The sequence below is a fragment of the Lissotriton vulgaris genome, chromosome 8 (genome assembly GCF_964263255.1).
Source record: "Lissotriton vulgaris chromosome 8, aLisVul1.2, whole genome shotgun sequence".
Classification (NCBI taxonomy): domain Eukaryota; kingdom Metazoa; phylum Chordata; class Amphibia; order Caudata; family Salamandridae; genus Lissotriton; species Lissotriton vulgaris.
In genome coordinates this window covers 467,813,347-467,835,191 of record NC_141696.1, presented here as the reverse complement: position 1 = coordinate 467,835,191, position 21,845 = coordinate 467,813,347, and the positions used below count along the sequence as shown (strand labels likewise).

Here is a 21,845-nt window from a genome sequence, read left to right as displayed (position 1 = left end):
ATGCTTAGGCTGGGGCCCCTTGCTTCCAGTACTGATTGTGAGGGTTCCCGTAATGATTAAACGGGGGTCCACAGAAGTCAAAAGGTTATGAACCACTGTGCTGCATTATCAAAGGCAGGCTATTGGATGAGCTATAGCAATGTTGGGGGGAGGGGGGTGGGAGGGGTGTCCAAGGGCTTTGAGGATACGATCTGCAGAGATATTGGGAGCAGTGTTTCATTCCTGACATTCTCTCACTTTTCGCGAAATCCAAGTCTGCGACGGGTCAATACAGTTTTCTCCAATTCTTACTTTTGTTCATATAATGTCTGAGAGACTTTTATGTGCTTCTTCAAGTATTTTATCTTTTACAGGTGGTAGAAGTATTGCTCTCTTTCCTGTAATGCATCACTTTTTGTCCAGGCTTAGTCTACAACAAGAACTAGTTATTCTTATTCTTCGGATGAGGCCATCCTTGTTTCACCAACGAACTGCCTTCAATGTAAGTTTCCATGTATTACACTTTAACAATGACGCTTTAGTCTACGTCACCATAAACACATTCTCTTCTTCAACTTAATTTTCTTCAATAGCCTCATTGGTTAATCTTGGGAGGCACTTTGCCATCTTGTGCTTTATTCCCCATCTGTACCCAGCTTCCAAAATATGATGTTAAGGAGTTGAGACCAATTTGCAAATCTGCAAAGAAATTGTGTTTAGTCCTTTAACCTTTAGTATATCTTTGGTCCTTATGATCCACTTGCACAACAAAACGCATCTCAAGGAATTTAATTCATCTCTAAAACAACAGCAGTGTTCTTTTTAATTACCTTTTTGCTCAAATAATTACTTTTAGATGTCTAAATGTGAGCACCATAGTGCTGTTTGCCTGGGTAAATCCATAATCCAGTCCCCAGCCCTATCTGGCTAGCATCTGTTGTAAATGTTTTTTTTTCTTTAGTCAAACCCATTTAGCTTTCATGCCAGATAACATGTTTTCCCTAGGCAGCCACATTTTCAATTAATTAAAAATATTACTCAATTAGTCTAAGAAATTATATAGTGGGTACTTGCCCTTGGATTGCTGTGTATTCAAAACTGTTTCCACCAAAGCTTCCGTCCACTTCAACAGATAATGTGAACCATGTAATTCACTGTTTTACCGTGAATTTACGTTTATCCAATTTATGGGTTCAAAACGTTTTTTTCATTAGCTGTAGGACCTGACCCTACCCTCATATTCCTAGATACCCTTTCACCACAATTAACTAACATTGGAAAAAAAGCCACACATAGTACAACTTTGAAATTCGATGTGCAACTCTAAATAATTAGTACATCAAACTCTTGAATGCAGATGCCACCAACAGCAAGCTATCATACAGCATCCTGCAAAAGCCTAACGTGAATTCTAGCGTGACGAACATAGTAAACTATTTTGACTAGGGCTACAATCTGACTTGGTTGTTAAGTCCATGATAAATCAAGAGTAGTGAAGGTAACTACATTTGGTAATTTCAATTCAATTTAACTTTATTTCGGTCTATTTAGATCATAAAAGTGCATAAAAATGTATAACATACATAAATATCAGGGTCAAGGGGATTGCATTTCTGAATATATATGCTGGAAGGGGGCATCACAGTACACACAAATTCATCATCTATTTACAATTTTAAAAATAATCAATTAATTTTATAAAACAATAAATACAATTTAAAAAGAATCATTCTCTTTTTTAAAAATTGGAAACTGGATCACACTGGCATAGGATATCCCATCACAAAGCACTACTCATCTATACTACTATAATAAAGGAGAAACTTTCAGGCTTTGAGGCGGGTAAACTCCGGAACCACTGCGCCAATCTACACACCCGATACACCGTAGAAATCGTCAGGGTGTGTAGATGGTTATAGGCTATATAAAGTTTACAAATTAACCTTATTTAAAAAATGTATTTTAAAAAAAAGTAGTCCCCCCCCCAAAGTAGCGCCGGCCGCGACGTGCGTGCTCACGTCGAGGAGCGGCGTCAGAGGAGCGGCGGACATGGCGCAGGGGAGGAGCGGCCACGGGAGGAGCAGCGGACAGGCCAGCGGCGGTGCGACCAGCGGAGAGGCAGACATGGCGCGGGGGTGGAGCGGCGGCGGACAGGCGGTGAGGAGCAGAGCGGCGAGGAGCGGTCACCTCAGGAGCGGCGGCTGAGGTAAGCAGGTGGGTGTCGGGCCAGGCGGGGGACGGGGAGTTACAAAAGGCAATGTTGGGGCAGTCGGGGAAGGCGGGGGACGGGGACTAACACCTCCATTAACTCAGGTCAGGCGAGGGTCGGGCCAGGCGGCAGGCGGGGGACGGGGCGGGCGGGGGCACGGGCTGCTGGGCAATGTCGGGGCAGGCGGGAGTATGGGGAAGCCTGAAAGCTCCCGGACAAGGTCGGGACAGGCTGCTAGTTATTAATAAAAGACAATGTCGCTGGTTACTGATAACATCAGCGATTGGTGGGAGATTACACCACACTTCATTAGACTATGAGAAAAGACTAACAGTTCCTATAGATTATTAACATTTTTGCTAATACTTCTAGAGTAGCAATCCATTTTTAACTCTAATGTACAACACATTGCAAAGAAATTTGGATATACAAAAAAATCACCATTTGCCTGGTATCAGATCTTAGTATACGCTCGGCTTGCCGACAATTTCGCAATTTTAAGTTGTTACATAGTGGTTTAATCCATCTTTTCCTTGCACTTTCATAAGCGGGGCAGAAGAATAAAATTTGCATATCATTTTCCTTAACATTATACAGGTCTTTACAAAAAGTGCACTTGTCAAAATCTTTGTCCTTTACATTGTTACCCCATTTGGATTCATTCTCGTTCGTAAGCAGGACCCCATATCTGAATTTTAGGTACAACGATTTGGCAATTTGTGGGCTTGTTTCATCTAGCAATAGTTCAAACTGTGAAATATCTTTAAACGTAAGAAAGGCTGTGAAGAGCACAAAGATTGTAGCAGCGGACCCTACGATGCCGCACCTAGAACCCAGCTCCAAAAAGTTTGTAAAGTTTTGTGCCGTAAACCCCGACGTCAGCTGCTAATTGGTGTCGCTGCGCTTTTCAGATCAAAGATACTTGGTTTGGTTTTCTATGGGGGCGCACAATAAAAAAGTCCAGAAAAGTTGTCACTGTGTATGTAGAGAAGTTCTTTATTCGTTATTTATTCATTCTTTTAAAAGTAGTCACCATGCAATTTACAACCAAATCAGCCAACGCGTTTCACTCCCTACCAGGGAGTTTCTTCAGGGCGACTAGAATTTACACCGGTGGCGCAAGCCCGGATCCTCCAAATTCGTGATTAGCGTTTGTATTCCTTATTCCATACACAGTGACAACTTTTCTGGACTTTTTTCTTGTGCGCCCCCATAGAAAACTAAACAAAGTAAGAAAGGCTGTGGTTAAGGATCCTAGGTTAGTGACGTGTAGCATATAAGTACTTATGCAATTCAAGAATGAAGTTTTTACAACCTTGCCACAAGCCCTAGTTAACTCCGACGGGTTGTCCCAATAATGAGACAAGCCTATTTTTCCTAACCAGCTCGAGATATGTCTGAACCACGGTATGCCCTTTGAGAGCCCAAAGGGCATAACCTCTTGAAGACCCCTTCTATAATGTACCAGTTCTTCCGTTGACCAGATTCTTACCCAATATAAAAGGGGGCGTAGTGCTGCGAGACTATCCGTGCGCTTTAAGTCAATGTCCAGAAATACCGGAAGCATCGGGGTTCTGTTCGGCAGAGACCGTAGCTTGCGAATAAATTTTTTTCTCCTATTGCGAAGCTGCGTTTGCAGAAAGGACCCCAAATTTCCGCCCCATACAAGGCAGATGACTGAGCCTTGTATTTAAAAACCTCAATAGCGGGGGAGAGTGACTTAGAGATACTCCCTCCGTGTTTCTTTGCGATCGGAATACAATTTTGTAACAGGGTTAATCTGTTTTTCTCCAACTGTGGTGTCCAAGTTAGATTAGAATCCAGTGTGATGCCTAAATAATTAAAACTACTCACATATTCTAGTCTTTGCCCATTCAGCTCCAGATTCTTTTTAAAAGACTTTTAAAAGACTTTTTTAGGTCTCGTGGAGTTGAACCGCGCGAAGCGCTGTCTCGCCAGAGACCTATTGTTAGGGATTCTTCTTTCCAGGAGAGGGGACAGGAGCTGGCCGCGCGCTCGAAATTGAGCGGGCCACGCACACACGAACGCGCTCGCTGTGGCCAGCTCCTGTCTCCTCTCCTGGGAAGCTCCAACACGACACACGAATGCGCATACACAGAGACACACACACGCGCCCATGCACGCACGCACACATACATACATACAGAGAACCCCTCCCACCGTCGCACACATACACATACACACACACACACACACACACATTCCCCCCACACCAGGTTCTTCTCGCGTGTCCCTCGGCAGCCAGCGGGTCATTCTGAACAACAGGCAGGGGCTGCGGGGCTCTCCACGAGCATGGGAGCCCCGCTAGCCGAGACGCAAATCTTCCGGCGGGCACAGGAGCGCGGCGGGGTAGGCTCCAGTCTGCTTCCTGTATTTGTCCGGCCCCGTCCCAACAAAGGTTGCCTGGCTTCCTGATGAAGCCGGACTACGGCAGTGAGTTTGCTTGTTGTTTGTTTCTTGTTTTTAATGTTGCAGTTACACATTTGCTGCAAAATGAGGTACTGCTGCCGCTAAACTCAACAGGCTGTCATCACCTATTTTCATTTTGTTTAACTGGCGACATCTTAAAGCTGTTGCATGTGTGAAAAGAGTGGATCTAAACAAATTATGCTTCCCTGATGCCATGCGTTCATAGCTTATTGTTTATGGTAAATATACGACAAACCTTTTCCTTGACAAAGAGCATTTGCAATTCGAGCTGCTCTAATATTTGTAAAATTAAAGCAACGCTGTATTAATGGGTTTTTATTAAACGGATGACCCCCCACGTTCGTATTTTTCTGGAAGCTAACATTAATAGGACACCCCATCTTAAAACTGAGAGGGAGATTCCTAAATGGCTACCTGCACTCACTTAGATGAATATATATAATGCACGTAGCATTGGAGAGATGAGATCTGTCAACGTGACAAATGCGTTTTAGGCAGCCTTATATACAGTTTTTGTTAGATTACGTTTGTTTGAAGCAAACGCAGTGTAGATCTGTAATTACAAGTTTGTGAATCCTGGAACGTTTGCCAGCGATCACTAATGGGAACTTTTCATACATACCAGTGTTACACTGTTAATGATTATATCATGCCGTTGGTCATAACTTTGCATATATAGCAATCATCCAGCAAAGTATAGTATACAAACAATGCTAACACTTTTTGTAACATGACTGTTTGTGTATTATTTGAAAAACAATAAAACAGATTTAAACAAAAACAGGTTTGCCACAGGAGCAGGGGGCAATACCCACCCATGAAGTATTTCCTGGCAAGCTCAATAGTTAATATCATTTATTAGCAAAAATGCAAAGGGCCTAATAACAGATCTTGAGTGTAATACAACCAGGGTAGAGAGATAAGCATAAAGGAATACATAAGTAACACTTTCGGTAAAATAGTCTTGTTGTAGGCCCCAGAAGTGCATCATCAGAGCTGTGTGAATAATAACAGCTGTGAGCCTGTGCGTGAGGTGCATCACTTATTTGCCTCTCTTTCGGGTTTCAAGGGAGGCTCAGAAATACAGGCACTTTCAGGAGGCGTCAGCCCCGTGCGTGAGGTGCATCATCAGAGCTGTGTGAAGGATAACTGCGTCAGCCCCGTGCGTGAGGTGCATCATCAAAGCTGTGTGAATAATAACAGCTGTGAGCCGGTGCGTGAGGTGCATCATCAGAGCTGTGTGAATAAGAACAGCTGTGAGCCCCGTGCTGAGGTGCATCATCAGAGCTGTGTGAATAATAACAGCTGTGAGCCAGTGCCGGAGGTGCATCATCAGAGGTGTGTGAATAATAACACAGCTGTGAGCCCGTGCGTGAGTTGCATCATCATAGCTATCTGAATAATAACTGTGTCAGCCCCGTGCCTGAGGTGCATCATCAGAGCTGTGTGAATAATAACAGCTGTGAGCCCGTGCCTGAGGTGCATCATCAGAGCTGTGTGAATAACTGCGTCAGCCCCGTGTGTGAGGTGCATCATCAGAGCTGTGTGAATAATAACAGCTGTGAGCCCGTGCCTAAGGTGCATCATCAGAGCTGTCTGAATAACAACTGCGTCAGCTCCGTGCATGATGTGCATCATCCACATTGCTCAGGTCATCCAAATTCCGGCACTCTCTACCACACTGCTTTCACGAACAGCATACTCTTGCACACACTCTCACTGCTCACCAATTCAAAGTTTGCTAATAATGTTATGCAACGCATTGTCATACACAATGCCAATAACTCAAACTTTAATGCTGCGAGACCTATTGCATTGTAAATGCTTGTTTAAAACCGTAGCAATGGAAGGAATTTAGCAGGTTTTGGAGACCGCTGGGTGTCAGAGATCAAGATCGTGTCATCTGCGAAAAGTAAAGCAGGTGTCGCCTCCCTACCCAACTTGGGTGAGTCATTCGTGCATCCTCCCAAAAAACTGGGGGTGTCATTTACATATAATGTAAAAAGGAAGATGCCAATACGCAACCTTGCCTTACGCCTCTTTTCACAGGTATTTCTCTGGTCAGTTCACCCCTCGGTCCCCATCTAACTTTAGCATAATTCCCTTCATGCAATCTAATTATCTGTGCTAACAATTCGATAGGGACCCCGATGTCCTTCAAATGACACCATAATTTACTCCTGGGGACCAAATCGAATGCCGCTCGTAAGTCCACAAAGGCTATATATAAAGTGCCCGTCTAAGCGCGATATATTTCCAGCAGAGGCATAAGAATGTAAAGACTTGGTCAATAGTACTGGTCTTCTTTCTAAATCCAGCTTGGAATTTTGTCAGTATATCAACCTCTTCCATCCATAACGATAAGCGAGCCAATATGTGTCTCGCAAATACTTTCTGGGGAATATCTATCAAGCTTATACGGCGATAATTCACCGGATCCAGTCTGTTTCCCTTTTTAAAAATTGTGACTATTTCAGCCCCCTTCCAAGTTTTGGGTATACAGTCGAATTTAGTAATCGCATTACAGAGTTGATTTATGTAAGGACCCCAGATACTAACATCCTGTTTTAAAAGATCACCAGGGATTTTATCCGGGCCTGGTGCTTTGCCCGGTTTAACTGTTTCTAAAACCAGAATTGCTTCCTTCAATGTGAAGGTCAGATTTGCTGCCTTCGCTGTAGTGATCATGTCCTCAAGATATTTTAAAACTACTGCTGCCATCACATTCAGAATAAAGGGCCGAAAAGTGGTTTACCCAAGTGTCTTCATCTAAGAAGAGATCCCTTTGGACTCTACCTGTCCGATTGCCCTTGGCAATCAGGTTCCAGAATCCCGCCTGGGCCTTTGTCTCAGCCGCCTGTAGTAGATTCGCCCATACCTCCTCGTCCCATAATCTTTTTGCGTGAACTAGTATCTGTTTATATATGCGCCTTTTCGCCTTTGTATGTACATCTTTATCCTTAATGGCTTGGATTAGCTCATCTTTAGCTAGTCTGCAGTCCTTGTTGTACCAAGGTTCACCATTTTTAGCCTTCTTTCGATTTTTTAAGTTCATTTCTTTGGTGACTTTACTCAGTACATGGCCTAAAGCCTCTACCAGCCTGTCATGCCGGTCTGACACCCTTACTTGTCCTGGATAGTTTCCTAAATATGAGGAAATTAGGTCTGAGAAGATTAAATAGATGCAGGCCATTGCTCTGTCGTCCCCAAGAATAAATGGCCATTTGACCACTCTGTTATTCCTCTTTAACCCCTTCACTCCGGCGGCTATTCCGCCGCAGTGCTAAGGGGGCGGGGCGGTATCACGGCGGCCGCATGCTGGTGACGGAACCGCTCCGTCACCAGCCTCGGTTGAGCTGTGCTCATGACGGAGCGGTTCCGCCATGGCCTGCCCCGCTCAATGGAACGCTCAGCGCAGGCGCGGAATCCGCGCCTTGCAAGTGTTCCGAGCGGGCCATGACGGAACCGCTCCGTCATCAGCACAGCGCACCCGCAGCTGATGACGGAGAGGTTCCGTCATCAGCGTCCAAGGGGTTAATATGTCTTCCAGTATCACCACCACCAGGTAAAATTAAAGAAAATATTTATGGTGAAGCTGACAAGCACAAGGGTCGATGATCATTCTCCGTTCTAGAGTCTATCCTAACATCACACAATTAACTCCAGCATTTCAATAATACTAATATGTAGTCTATGTGACTGCTCGAATTACCTCTATTGAAAGTGAGGGCTTTGGGTCTATCCGATGAGAGTCTCCAATTACAGGCCCTAAGGCTATGGGCCATTGTAAATCTCAAGAGTTGGGTAGTGGATACTGTACATTTAGCTGCTTGTTCGCTTACCAGTTCTGGGATGTTATATGCTTCATCTCTAGCTTCCAAGTATTCCCCGAAGCCCACTACAGGCTCGAAGCTGGAGTTGAAGTCACCACCTACTAGGATGTTTGGGCTATGCCCTAGTAGCTCGAGGGCAGAATCCAACTGACTAATCACAGCTGATTCCCTGCTTACAGGGCAGGGTCTGTTATAGCTGTTATAAAGGTATACGATCCTGCCATCATTAGCCATTAGTTTTAGGCCCAATATATCTGGGGAAGGAACATCGAGAGGGGCAATAGCTAATTGTAAGGATACTCATATCCAGATCACCAGTCCACCTGAAGGCCTGACTTTTACAGAGGGAGTCGCCCCTGCCCAATATGTTTTGTAACCCACTCTATGAGCAGTATCTAGTAGCCAAGTTTCTTGCAGGAGACTAATATCATAAGCCTCCATGTATTCATGCCAGGTAGGATCCAGCATGTTTCTTTTTAGACCAGCAACATTCCAAGATATAATATTTATAACTGGTGTAGCCCGCGATAGTTCATAGCAGTTGTTCCACTGCACCGCCGGATTCGGGTTTGTTACAAGACCTCTCTCTTTTGGTCTGTAGAAGTAACCCAGTGGCAGGGTGCTGATGATTGTGTGCCCCCGGTCAGACATGTCTTTTATTATCCAAAATTCCCCTGATGACCATTTGTGGCCGCCAAAAATGTACAACCACACAATCTCCACTTATATTCTTCCTGGATTCGCCCACCCAACCTACCCTGCGTACCATCAGAATATCCGCTTCTCTCATTGGATTGAATGGTTTGAATTTTGCTAGCCAATTAATCACTTTGTTTTTTAAGCTTAACCAATTTTCTTTCTGTCCTCTCCTAAGCACGGGGACCCCTGTTAAAATGAGGGTATATGGAGTTTATGCTGGTAAAAGCCTAAGAACATCTTCATTGGGAATTAAATCTGTATCTTTTGGGCTATATATGGCCGGTGTATTCACCTGGAGCCTCTGTGTTTCACTTCCTATGTTTTTAGGAAGATAGCCTTCCGATGTCTGCTGTGCATTATCTCCTTGTCCGCCCCGCATTACTAATCTATTCCCTGCTGTGTCCTTATTCTTTACACTGGAGCTACTTGCAATCTGTTTGCAACAGATAATTATTTCAGGTTTTAGTGGAATGGACCAGAGTTCTTGCGGGTTTCCCTTATCCTCGTCACGGTCCCCATTAATGCAGCTAGTAATATTCTGCTGTCCATGAGTTTTGGAGACGAACTAGCCTCTCCTCTAAGGGTCTTAACGCTTCATTAATATTCCCGACAAGAGAAGATAGAAGATCTTCCTTTGCAGCATCTAGGGATCTTTTTAAAATAGACTCAAGGTCCCTATTGTGATCTTCAGGGTCGATATTATCCTCATTAAAGTTGTACTCTGTTTGGGTGGACACACTCTTATCAGCAGTTCTAGTTGGAACAGTGCTAGTTTTGGGTTTCCCTCTGTGTTACAACCCCAACCGCCCTGGTCCTTGACTTCCTAGGGAGTACTGGTTTCTTTTTTGTATCCTGTTCTTTTACCGGCTGTTTCTGGTTAGTTAGTCTAGTCCCTATTGGTAAACTAGAGATGTTGGTTGATTCTATTGAAGTGGACAGATCAAAAGCTAAATCATCCTCTATTTCTGTTTCTCTCGACATCTGCAGTGGAATTACTGGGGTCCCTGAAAGTCTTGGTGGGTTGCTCTGCAAAAAAATTGGTTCTAGGGACAACCTTTTTTCAGCAATTTCAATCTCCTGATTAAGGAGAGATTCTGCCTTAAGAAAGAAAGCGTCCTAAGTACCCGCCGGACCTTTACACTTACTCATATTTTCCTCTACTTGATCCAATTATATGAGGATAATACTAAAAGAGGAACAAAAAATGTAACAATGAAACCAGACAATGAAAAAGACAAAATAAAATGGAGATCAGAACCCGCTACTTCTTCAAGTTCTGTCTTACCGGTCAACCAAGTCTTTATCAGGGGGAAAATGTTAGGGGAGTGGCCCAGTCCAGTCTCTATCAGGCCTTTTTTTAGCGCCTCCTGGCGCTTCAGGTGCACCCCCAGGCACTGTGGGAAATGTAGTCCCCCTCCTTCCGGCAGCCGGATAATGCGGGTGAAAAAGCGGCGTGAGGGCGTGGGCCGCGTGCGGTCAGCAGAGGTCCCTCTCCTGTGGCCCTAGTCGGCGGGAGGGTGTGCAGCACTTCAAAGAGTTATCCAGCCGGTATGTGCAAATGGAGCGTCCCACGCTGTGGGAGTCTGTGGGCCTTTTTTAGCGCCTCCTGGCGCTTGGATGATGAAGTGCTTAGGTGCGCCCCCAGGCACTGTGGGAAATGAAGTCCCCCTCCTTCACGCAGCCAGATGATGCGGGTGAAAAAGCAGCGTGATGGCGTGGGCCGCGTGCGGTCAGCAGAGGTCCCCCTCCTGTGGCCCTGGTCGGCGGGAGGGTGTGCAGCGCTCCAAAGAGTTATCCAGCCGGTATGTGCAAGTGGAGCAAAGTCAGAAACCGCGTGGAAGCTGAGGAGCTTCCCGCTATGTTCCTGTTCACACTCCTCTTCCCGTAGAGCTCCACTCGGTACAACAGTACTGCTGCGCACGCAACGTGCAAGTGGAGCAAAGTCAGAAGCCGTGTGGAAGCTGTGGAGCTTCCCGCTATGTTCCTGTTCACACTCCTATTCCCGTAGAGCTCCACTCGGTACAACAGTGCTGCTGCTGCGAACGCAATCAGTCTTCCCAGCTGCGGGGCTCACTCACTGAACGCCAACGCCCAACCGGCCATGCGGTCGTTGGATGAAGGAATGAAGGAATGAAGGAACTGCGGGGACAGAGCATCGGCAGACTCGGCGTACCGAGTGCCCAGCGGGAGTCAGCAAGCCCACCGGTCTGTCCCGTGCTTCCACAATCAAGGGGGGGCAGAGATCGGCACCAAGGGCTGACGTAGGCCGTACGAAAATGCAGCGTCCCGGTTACAGCAGCTCTCCCCAGGCGGCTCTGCTCTCTCAGAGTAAGGGGATAACTTGAAGTTCCAAACTCTGGAGCAAAAACTAAACCATTTTAGTTGAGACATCTGTCCCTTTCTTAAGCCTAGGCCTAAGCTGATACTAGCAGATTTTCATGCTACAACCAAATGACTTACCCATTCACAAGCCTCAAAAGATTTAGTCGTTTTTCTACACAATTAATTCCTTCCTTACCTCTTCCTGTGTGCTTATCATGATAAGCTTTACTTTTTGAGCAACAAGAATGCAATACTTTTATTGAATGTGGTATATACAGGCTTTCAGGCATCAGAACCTTACTTTGAACACTACCTTAAATTCTCTAATGTGGTCACTCTTGTAACTCGTCATTTTCTGTGGTACAGCTTCTCCACACAATCTTCCTCTTCTTGAATGAATTTTCAGCTTCAATATATATTCGATTGATTGATACTTTATTCGATATTGTCATATCATAAAAGTACATTAGTACATAAAAACATTGGAGCTAAAAATAGACATTTCATGTTAAATATTACTAAAATCCTATATACATTTAAAAAAGCATTAAACAACCAAATTACATGACAACACTAAATATATCAATGTTTAAAAATATCATTAATTAATAACCATATCCAAGGGGTCTAAGGATTGATAGCATTACATATCATCCTGCGAATAAGCCAAGCACTTGATAAATATTTTGCCACACCACATACAATAAAAAGGGGAGACGTGTTAGTTGTGATAATACGGAGGGCAACCCGAAAGTCTCTAACCCCCAGCTCCCTACAAACTGGTCTCAGCCATCTATGTCTTGCCCTGTTATAAGCTTTACAGCCAAACAGGAAGTGTGGAAGGGATTCTGTTTTGCAGGGACAACAAGGGCATGCACCGATAGGGGCCCTTGATCCTTTCCAACCTTTAGTGAAATAGTTAAGTGGTAAAATTCCATATCTCATCTTTAGAAAGATCACTCTCTCTCTAGGTGTTCTGATGAGATCTAAAAACGGTTCCAACTTCCAAATTGGTTTGTGTTCTATGAACTGCATGGTTAATGTACCCCCCCCCCCGCTTGGGTTCCTCTGTTCTTCTGCCTCCACCCACTCCCAATAGATTTTCTTTATTACTTGTTTTGGGGGTGGGGACTGGGAGATCCAGGATTCAGTCAAACCCAACTTCAAAACCATCTGCTTAAGTTTGTTTACCCAATGTATTTTACTACCGGTGTTTAGTGCAATCAATTCGTCCAACACCAGGGCATAGTTTGCTAGCTCTGGGGTCCTCCTTAGGCGCACCCAGAATAGCAACGGGCGCAAATGAACTATATCTGAGATAGAGTGTTTGCCCATATCCAGATACAGTGGTTTCAGCGGGGTTGAGGCCGGTAGGGCAACTATATCCCTTATAAATTTATTCTCTGCTCTGGCCAAGACCTGGACATTTTCTTTTCTCCACCCCATAATTCTGCCCATATGTCGCAGAAGGCAGTGCCCTTCCTTCATACACAGCAAGAGCCGGGCAAAAGGTCTACTAACTGATAATCCATGGCTCCTCTAGATGGCACCCAAGGCTCTCTTAAGATTTAACAACATCTTAGCTATATGGGAATCCCACCTCATTTTACTGTCAATCCTGATTCCCAAATAGTCAAATTCCTCCACCACCTCGAGAGGAGATCCATTAAGGGTAATCTGGAGTTTCCTTCCCTTTCACAATCAGCTACAAAACATTCTTCAAACCTGGATCTTAGTCGCTTCTCTCAGACTGAGCTGTCCATGTGAGCTTAGACCCAAAGTCCATCATATTCATGCTTACCCCACTTGTGTTTGTTTGGCCTTCACAGCTCTCAACAGTATCAACAGCCAGCACTGCTTTCTCTACTTCTCCTCTCAACACCTCAATCATTCTGGCTTCTGATCTATCACTGTCTCTTCAAAACCTCACCAGATTCCTTAGACCTCATTTTCACAGCACACTTCCTTAGACCTCATTTTCACAGCACACGGTTTTAAATATACTGCATGTTTTCTGACTCACTGTTTATTACTTCAGCGATAAAGCTTGCCTAATCTCACTTCAGTCATTTACACAGATAATCCCCTTGTATTTGTTTTTCCTCGTTAGAAGACTTGAACCTTCATCTCTCTTGCTCTCGTCACCTCCACAAGACATTGAAGGGTCCACTCATAATTCTTCTAACCCATCACTTAAATTGGGACTTTCTTAAGCCATAGTTCACCCATCACTTTGGGTACAGGACTGTTGACCATGAATTGATCACTTATGTCTTCAGCGGAACGAGGAGAAACGTGTCTCTTGCATAATCTGAATGAGGAGTACCAACAAGCACTGAAACCTCAGCAATTATCAGAGTTGAAAACAAATACTTGCAGTACGCTCAAATGCTGACTATATCATACGACAAATGCCAGCAACATTTCGCGCATCCATACCACCCCACAAACTAGGTAAAACTGACTGTTCACTCAAAATGATTTATTTAACAGTTAGGTCTCGGACTTCACTTTCAATATGTGAACCTATGCGGACACCACATCCTATACCAGAAAGAAGCACACCGGTATCAGGTAAGGAAACCAAGATAATACATGTGCAAAAATATAAGGAAGGATGAATCTCATAGGGGCGTCTGAGAAGCTATACAAGGCAGCATGCAACTGTGTTTTTCGCTGGACAAAGCTGCCCCGTTCAAATGTACCACTCTACAATGGGCATTTACGCTTAGAGATGAATTGGGTATAAGAAGTACCATAAACATACACAAGACACTCAGTCGCTAGAGGTAGCCTGTTCAATTGTAAAAATAGAAATGTAGTAGCTGAAATAGCAAACCGTGACAGACCACCAGCAGAGATGTTCCTTTGCCACAACAACGTGGGCAAATCCCCCCCCCCCCCCGAAGTTCTTTAATAGTACCTGATAGAAAGTACAAGATATACAGCAGTACACGTTGAAGTAGGTTTATTTAGTAACAGGGTACATTACATTAAGTACTTTTCATCCGTCTGCTTCATTCTTTCACAGGGAGCTGCTACAGAGCAAAATTCCAAGCAAAGCAATCCCACTTAACATGACTGGGAAGTACCAAAGCAGATTAGGGGAAAGAAGTAGATAACCAGCATCTACAAATGCATTCACATTTCACAAAGGGCTTTTGAAATTAAAGGCTCTTTACTGCCAGAACTGTATTTCTGATATGAAGGGATTGTGAGTTTAAGTGGTCCTGCTTTTCCCTCGAGAATGTCAAGCATGTTAAGGAAAAGATTATTGCTGTAGTTTTATCTTTGCTCTGAAGTAGCGTAGGGTTATGTTGCTGATTTCTGCACCTCTTCTTGATTTACAAACTTTTACGATGCTGTGCATTTCTAGTAAAGTGCCCTCAAGTTAAAATTAAGCACTTGTAATCCTATGCCATTGAAGAGCACCCTTTTATTTTTTAAATTCAAGATTGTATTTTGCAACCTCAGGAGTTAAGACATGTTTTCAAATGTCTACGGGTTAATTTGTAATTTATGGAAAATGAGAATACCAGAGTTGTTCGTTCTGCAAGAGTGTTGAGAAATTTGGAGTACTAATGTTATACAAATTCTTTGGAGCAGGAATAGTATCTTTATGCAAATTAACATTTCTTTGGATACGCCGAGACACACTAGGGTCACATACTCCATGTGCCCTTAACTGGATCTTTCAGAGAATGATGTAAGGTGCTGACTCCACATGTTCGCAGCTTTGTAGTGGGGAGCGATGGCCACACGGATATATGTAGCAGTGCTAAGTGCACCGTGCTAAGCTTCGGGGGGGGGGGGGCTTTTAGCATGTGTATGCAATAGTAAGCAATCTGGTGTCTATTACAGGTGCAAATGAGGACCCCCACTGCTATGGTTGAACAGTGTAGTGTGCCCAGCGATTGTTTTCTGTGGGGAGCGATGGTCGCACTAGCATGCACTGGCTACCGACTCGCTTAAATGGAGAGCATTGCTGGTAGAATACTACTGAATTATCTCTACTCTGACTCCTAGACCCAGGAATGGTCTTGCTTGTGATGATCTAAGTTAAGGGCTGGTATCATGATTATTAGAGAATTACATTGTCTAGGATTAATTAACCATTGATGATCGATTTACCTGGAAACTCTTATTGATAGCCTGAAAGTGCATAGCAAAATCAACCACGGGCAGGGGTAGGCCAATAAAATGTAACAGTTTAACACCAAAATAGAAAGATTCAGTCTATCGTGCTGGCATTTAATTCGAATGTGGCACCTTTTGTAACCAAATGGCAGCAAATATTTGCCTAGAACAAATGTGCATGTGTGACGCCTTATCTTAGAAGAAATAATTGTTATCACAAAAGACATTCCTAAAAGAACTGTTCCATTACAAGAGGCACTAATTTTGGCAATGGCGAGACTTTTTCGGGCACTGGCTTGCATAGCGTATGCAAAACAGTCAGTACAAGCAGTCTACACCCCGTTTGGAAATGTGTGGGTTAAAATATCTAGAAAAGGTGAAGGCGAATGCAGCCAGCTATTTTCTGAGGTACATAACTCTTTTAGTCTCTAGAGATCAATTTAAGCAAGTCCTAAAAAATGCTGTACTCTAATGGTTTTGGGGTGAAGATACTAAGTACCTGTGACACTAGGAATCACATTAATTTATTGGCATATGTTCCCTGCTCATCTTACAATAAAAAAAAATCCTAACCCGAGAACAAAGTATAGCTGTTTTGAATTGATCTTCTCCTTTTTTTGCAGGCATTGACGACCGATTTTAGGGCTTCCCCAAGAACAATGCAATTGTTCTTAAGACAACGTGAGACTCTTGAACACGTAATCCTTAAGTGTACTACTTTGAGCATAGACAGATCTTAGTATATCGCTATTAGTGAGATATTCAATCGGTGAACGACATGCACTTACTGTCCATCCACTGAATGGAGGATTATATTGCAAGTTTTCTGATGTTTTTTCAGGCTTTCAGAAGGGGCTGAGCAATCGTTTTAAAAGCGTTTGATTATTTTCTTGATAATAAAGATCGTTTACGATTTATCTAAACCAAAATAAAATGCGAAAAACGTATTTATCAGATTTATATTGTATCACGGCAGTTGGTGAATTAGTTGTGTCTCGTTGGTGTGGTACAGCTACTTCGCTTTCGTGTCCTTTGTTAGGAGAAAGATGCGTTGTGACCTGTCTCCGTCCTAATCTACTGTGGAATGTTGCGTTTTCATGCTCTGTAACACATCCCTTTCTATTGGAAGTATAGGCTACTGCAGCGGTGATCATGCACATCATGGATCCTGGTGGGCTTGTCATACTTTTAACCAGTTTCTTGAATAAAATGTTATTTTAGCATCTGCCTTCCACCCGAGTCATCCCGTTATCATTGGCCATCTTTCACTAAAATAACTTTAACAGGGGGACTACCATCTGATGTGCATGGGATTTATACAGTTGGGAAGTTTCATTTTAAATACCAGGCATCAAAATGAAGCAGTGACCGCTGCCGCTACAAAGTGCGCGCTCTTGAGGGGTGAGAGGCTTGCCTCCAAGCAGCCGGTTGCTCTCTGAAGGAGGCCGCATTATCCACGTATGACAGGCTCATCCCTCGCTTCACAAGCTGTCAAGATAATCCATATGAAGAACAGACGTGAAAGCGCCGGTTCCTATGAACGTAAAAAGTCTGGGATGAGAACACGGCGCCCCCATGCCTGGCGGGACAAGCTGCGCAACTGACGGATCTGCGCCTCCCGCCAGCCGGGAGGCATCGCAGCATGGCAGGCAAAATATTACACAACAGAGCACAAGGTAGATAGCACGCAGCAGCTGGGGAACAAGGCCCCACATCTACCACTAGGCGCTGAACAAGAAACGAAGATGTCAAGCCCTAGTGGCTAAGTCTCGAGAGTAGTTTCCCTCCTGGGGTTTATCCGCAGCAGGTGCCGTGATCCCCCCTCCTCCGGGGTACTACGTACACACGAAAACGACAAAAGATTAAACGGGCTAAGTGGCCGATTAATGCCACCCCTATGTAGGACTGGCGAATGTTGTTACCTGCTCTGCGCCGTCTCCTGCGCTCTCTAGGCTTAAGCTCTCCACGGCTGCTGCACCTCGCGCCACTGCCTCTTCCACCTGAGTCGCCATGTTGTGACGGGAACAGAAACCCGCGAGGCGGAGGTGGGGGACGCAAAAGTCGCGCGACATGCTGGGGGCAGCACCAGCTTCTCTGGGCGGGCATGTTGGCGCCACGAATAGGACGGCCATGATAGAGTGGAAATCATAGGGCGCGATAGAGATATGAGTATACTATGTATGGAGGACTGCTCGAGCCGTTACACAGATTACTAAAACGCATAATGTTTCTGCTACTAGAAATTACCATTTATACCAAAGGTGAGATGTAATTTATCTTAGTTTGTTTTATCTCTCATGATATTTGAGCGTTTTCATTTTTATTAATTTGACTGTTTAGGTTTTCTGTCCGCTTCTGTTTATATTTCTTGTAAGGCTACTAATGTCTCCATCTCTTTCTGGAGTTACCGCGTGGGGCGCAATACCATGAAAGAAGGACAAAAATTAGTTGTAAAGGCACTTCGACCTTTTCACCTCCTATGCTCGGCGGCCACATTGAAATGGTAATTGTCTCCAAAACTGTAAAGGTATACTTCCTCGCTGGTGAAAACGTTGACTTTTAGTTATTGCAATTATAATAAAGCATATTGTACTGTTTTGTAACTGTGCACATAGTTTCACAACTTTAAAGTGGCTTTATAAATATTCACAATGGGTCACATGTTTAAGTTTAATGCGTTTGGGTTCCCGGAGTAGCACGCTACTCGTCGGAAAGCGCTCTGATGATTCATCAGGGGTACCAAGGGCTATGTACATGCAAACCCCTCCCACTTCTATGTAATGATGCTCCGTAGTCCTTGAAGGGAACAGGTAGGTACAGGTTTATTCGTAGTATAAGGAAATATACAGGTGAGTGCCAGTGAGCAACTGAATACAATGACTGCTCCAATGTAACTGAATTCACGCACCCTCGAAAGAAACACATCAGACATTCTAAACTGGGACCTCGTGTCAGGGTCGGATTTGGATCACAATTCGGCCCCGGCACCCTTTAAAAAAGTGGCCCACATTCGTGGATTTCACCCATTTATAAAACAGCATTTGGCTAGTCTCATTGGGCTCGTTTTTAGGAAATGTTTGATAAATTACATATTTTAATGCTCATAGAGCCACACACATTGGTGAAAGCTCGAAGCACTACCTTTTGGCTGGTAGAGTGAGGTGAAATAAAGTGGTCGAAACGCCACAACTCCGGATGCAGACTCTTAAAACATGCCAAACAGAAGATTTTTTTTATTGTAGTTTTAGAGTAAACTCTGCCCGAGGGCAGTGATTATATGAGCACCAGAACATTAAAAAAGATCAAATTAATGTTTGTTTTAGGCCTTAGGCATACAAGTTATTTGCCCAGAATCACAGCATGTTGCGCTGAGGCTGGGGCTGGAATGTATTTCCAAATTCAGTAGCGCTGACCCTAACATTACATCCTCTTAATTTTTCTGGCTGAAAGATGCCTCACAGCGAGGCCTATCCATTCCAAAGATACACCCATCCATTTACCAGGGCCTAAAATACTCTGGCACTAAGGTGCCAACAACAGGCCCCCAGCAGTGCCCCTTCCCTTCACTTACCCTTCAACACCCCAGCCAAGTATAGCCTCAGGGCGATGACATAGCAGGGGAGGGGTACCGTAAAGCACAGAGCTGCTGCTGCTCCAGGGAGCTGAGGTGATAATGGCCCAATGGCCGCATTAACTGCTCCCAGCCAGGCGCCTCAGTTTAACAGCACAGCAGGGAAGTGAGCGTCTGTCCCGGGCCCACAGGGTCCAAGCTAAAGTCTGCAGGGGTGAGAATATTGACCGAACGACGTTGCTGCAAGCTACTCCCTCCGAGCCTGCCATGATGCTTGCTCCACATTACAGTGGCTGAGCTGGGAAGAGGCAGTAAAGCACTGTGGGCCGGTTGATAGAGCTAACAAAAAACAGCCCACAGGTGACCCCTAGGCACCGGCCCATCGGCCGATGCCCGACTGCCCGCCTTCCCAATCCGATGCTGCCTCGTGCATTCTAGCAAGAATAAGGCACGGGTCTTAAAGGGATATTAAATAGAACGACATAACACCCCCCCCCCTAATCAAAAGAGAAAGAAACAAAAACAAAACAAATAAGATAAACTAAAGTTCCCAATAACAATAGAAACACTAAGTTCCATAGTCTTTAAACCATGAAGGTAAAACACGTGTTCTTTTTCCATGTTCCCTTTCCACCACAATGGGACCAGCATTGTCACAGTTAGAGTCTAAATTCTGTGAGTCTAAATTAACATCTCCACCATTGTCACTGTTGGAGTCCAAATTAACATCTCCACTAACCACCCTTCCTCCCTTTCCACAAAAAGATTCATTGACAATAGAAGAGTCCTCCACAACCCTGTTATTGTTCCTTTCAACATCAGCCAACTGGGATTGTAAACAACTGTTTTCAAAATGATCTTCAATCCAGTCATAATTATCTTGTCTATTTTCCACATCAGCACATTCAACATTGTCCTGTTTGGGATTAATGTCAATACTTTTCATGTTCCAAACCTTTCCATCACTCAACCTTACAGCGTTCCTCAAAACTTCAACTACTTTTTTTGGGTGGATTAAAACAACTCTCCCCCTTTGGTACTTTCCAAGGTTTTTTTACACGCACCCAATCCCCAATTTCAATTTGCATATCTTTGGTGCCATAATGATCATCATAATGATTTTTACTTTTGGCATGAACAACATCAAGATCTTTTTTGACTTTAGTAGAAGACCACTGTGTGACCTTCCCTTTTATCAACCATCCCGGGTTAACTTTGCTTCTTGGTGATCTTCCTCTCATCATAACGAACGGAGACAGACCAGTACTAGCCTGTGGAGTTGTTCTGTATGACCACACTGCTTTTTGCACCTGAACTTTCCAATCCATTCCTTTGTTGACAGCTGCCTGAATTACACCCTTGACTACTCTATTAAATCTTTCAACCGTACCATTTCCGCTTGGATTATATAAAGCAGTGGTTTTATGCTTAACACCACACTTTTGAAAGTACTCTTTAGCCATGTGCGATAAAAATTGCACTCCATTGTCTGTAAGAATACAATTTGGTAACCCCTCCATTATAAAAATCTTGTCTAAAAATTTTAAAACTGAAGGAGTGTCTGCTTTATCAACAAATCTTACAATAGGCCATATTTTAAAAAGATCTATAGCCACCAATCCATACTTTTTCATTACGCCCATAGGTCCAATAATGTCCACAGCAATGGTATCCCACGGAAGGTCTGGAATTAATCCACCACTCATGCTTGGTTTTAAAGTTCTGAGAGTTTTATCTGCAGAACAACACACTTCACAATTCCTGACACATTTTTCCGTATCTCTATCAACTCCTGGCCACCAAAACATATTCTTGACCATTATCTTGTTCCTTCCAATTCCAATATGTCCTTCATGACATAACTCTAAAATCCTTTGTCTCAAAGATATAGGGGGAATAATTCTATCACCCCTAAAAAGTATATTTTTCTCAAGAGATAACTCCATTCTAACTTCCCAAAAGGCTTTTAAACCATCTTCAATAAAGCATTTTTTAGGCCAGCCTTTACAGATATACTCAAGAACCTTCTTAATTTCTGCATCTTTCTCTTGTTCCACCAACCACTCTTGATTGCTAATAGCAGGTGCACCTGAATCATGCACAAGAGCCACACTAAATGCATCCCAAGGGTCATCCACACACTCTTCAAGTGGGGAAGGCAACCTAGACAAGCAGTCCGAAACAAGATTGTCCTTCCCTGGTAAGTAAACCATTTTATATATATACTCTTGCATACGCATAGACAACCTAGCCATTCTCCCGGAAGCAGCAGAAATACCATCTGATGACAAAATCTTAACCAAAGGACGGTGATCTGTACGAATGATTACAGGCTTGCCCCATACCAAAGCTCTGAAGTGTTCCAACACCCATGCACACGCTAATGCTTCCCTCTCAGTGATTGGGTACCTCAGTTCCGCAGGTGAAAGTGCCCTTGAAGCAAAAATAATTATCTTTTCTTTCCCATTCAAACCTTTCTGTGATAACACCGCCCCCAGGCCCTTATCACTAGCATCAGTTGTCAACAAACACTCCGCATTAGGGTCAAAACTTGCCAGAGCATTAACATTTTGTAAATCATTTTTGATCTTTTCAAATTCTTCTTGACAACACTTAGTCCAATCAAACTTTGCATTCTTTTTGA

At 43.9% G+C, this 21,845-nt stretch overlaps 1 protein-coding gene across 1 annotated transcript in view; it reads right to left on the bottom strand.

The window, feature by feature from the left end:
* TXLNG (taxilin gamma) overlaps positions 1–17,663 on the bottom strand; it is a 290,841-nt gene extending 273,178 nt beyond the window's left edge. Inside the window, exon 1 of the mRNA XM_086934258.1 lies at positions 17,553–17,663. Coding sequence (XP_086790384.1) covers positions 17,553–17,642 — 90 coding nt within the window. The 5' untranslated portion in view covers positions 17,643–17,663. The remainder of the gene's footprint in view (positions 1–17,552) is intronic.
* Between the last annotated feature and the right edge of the window lie 4,182 nt (positions 17,664–21,845).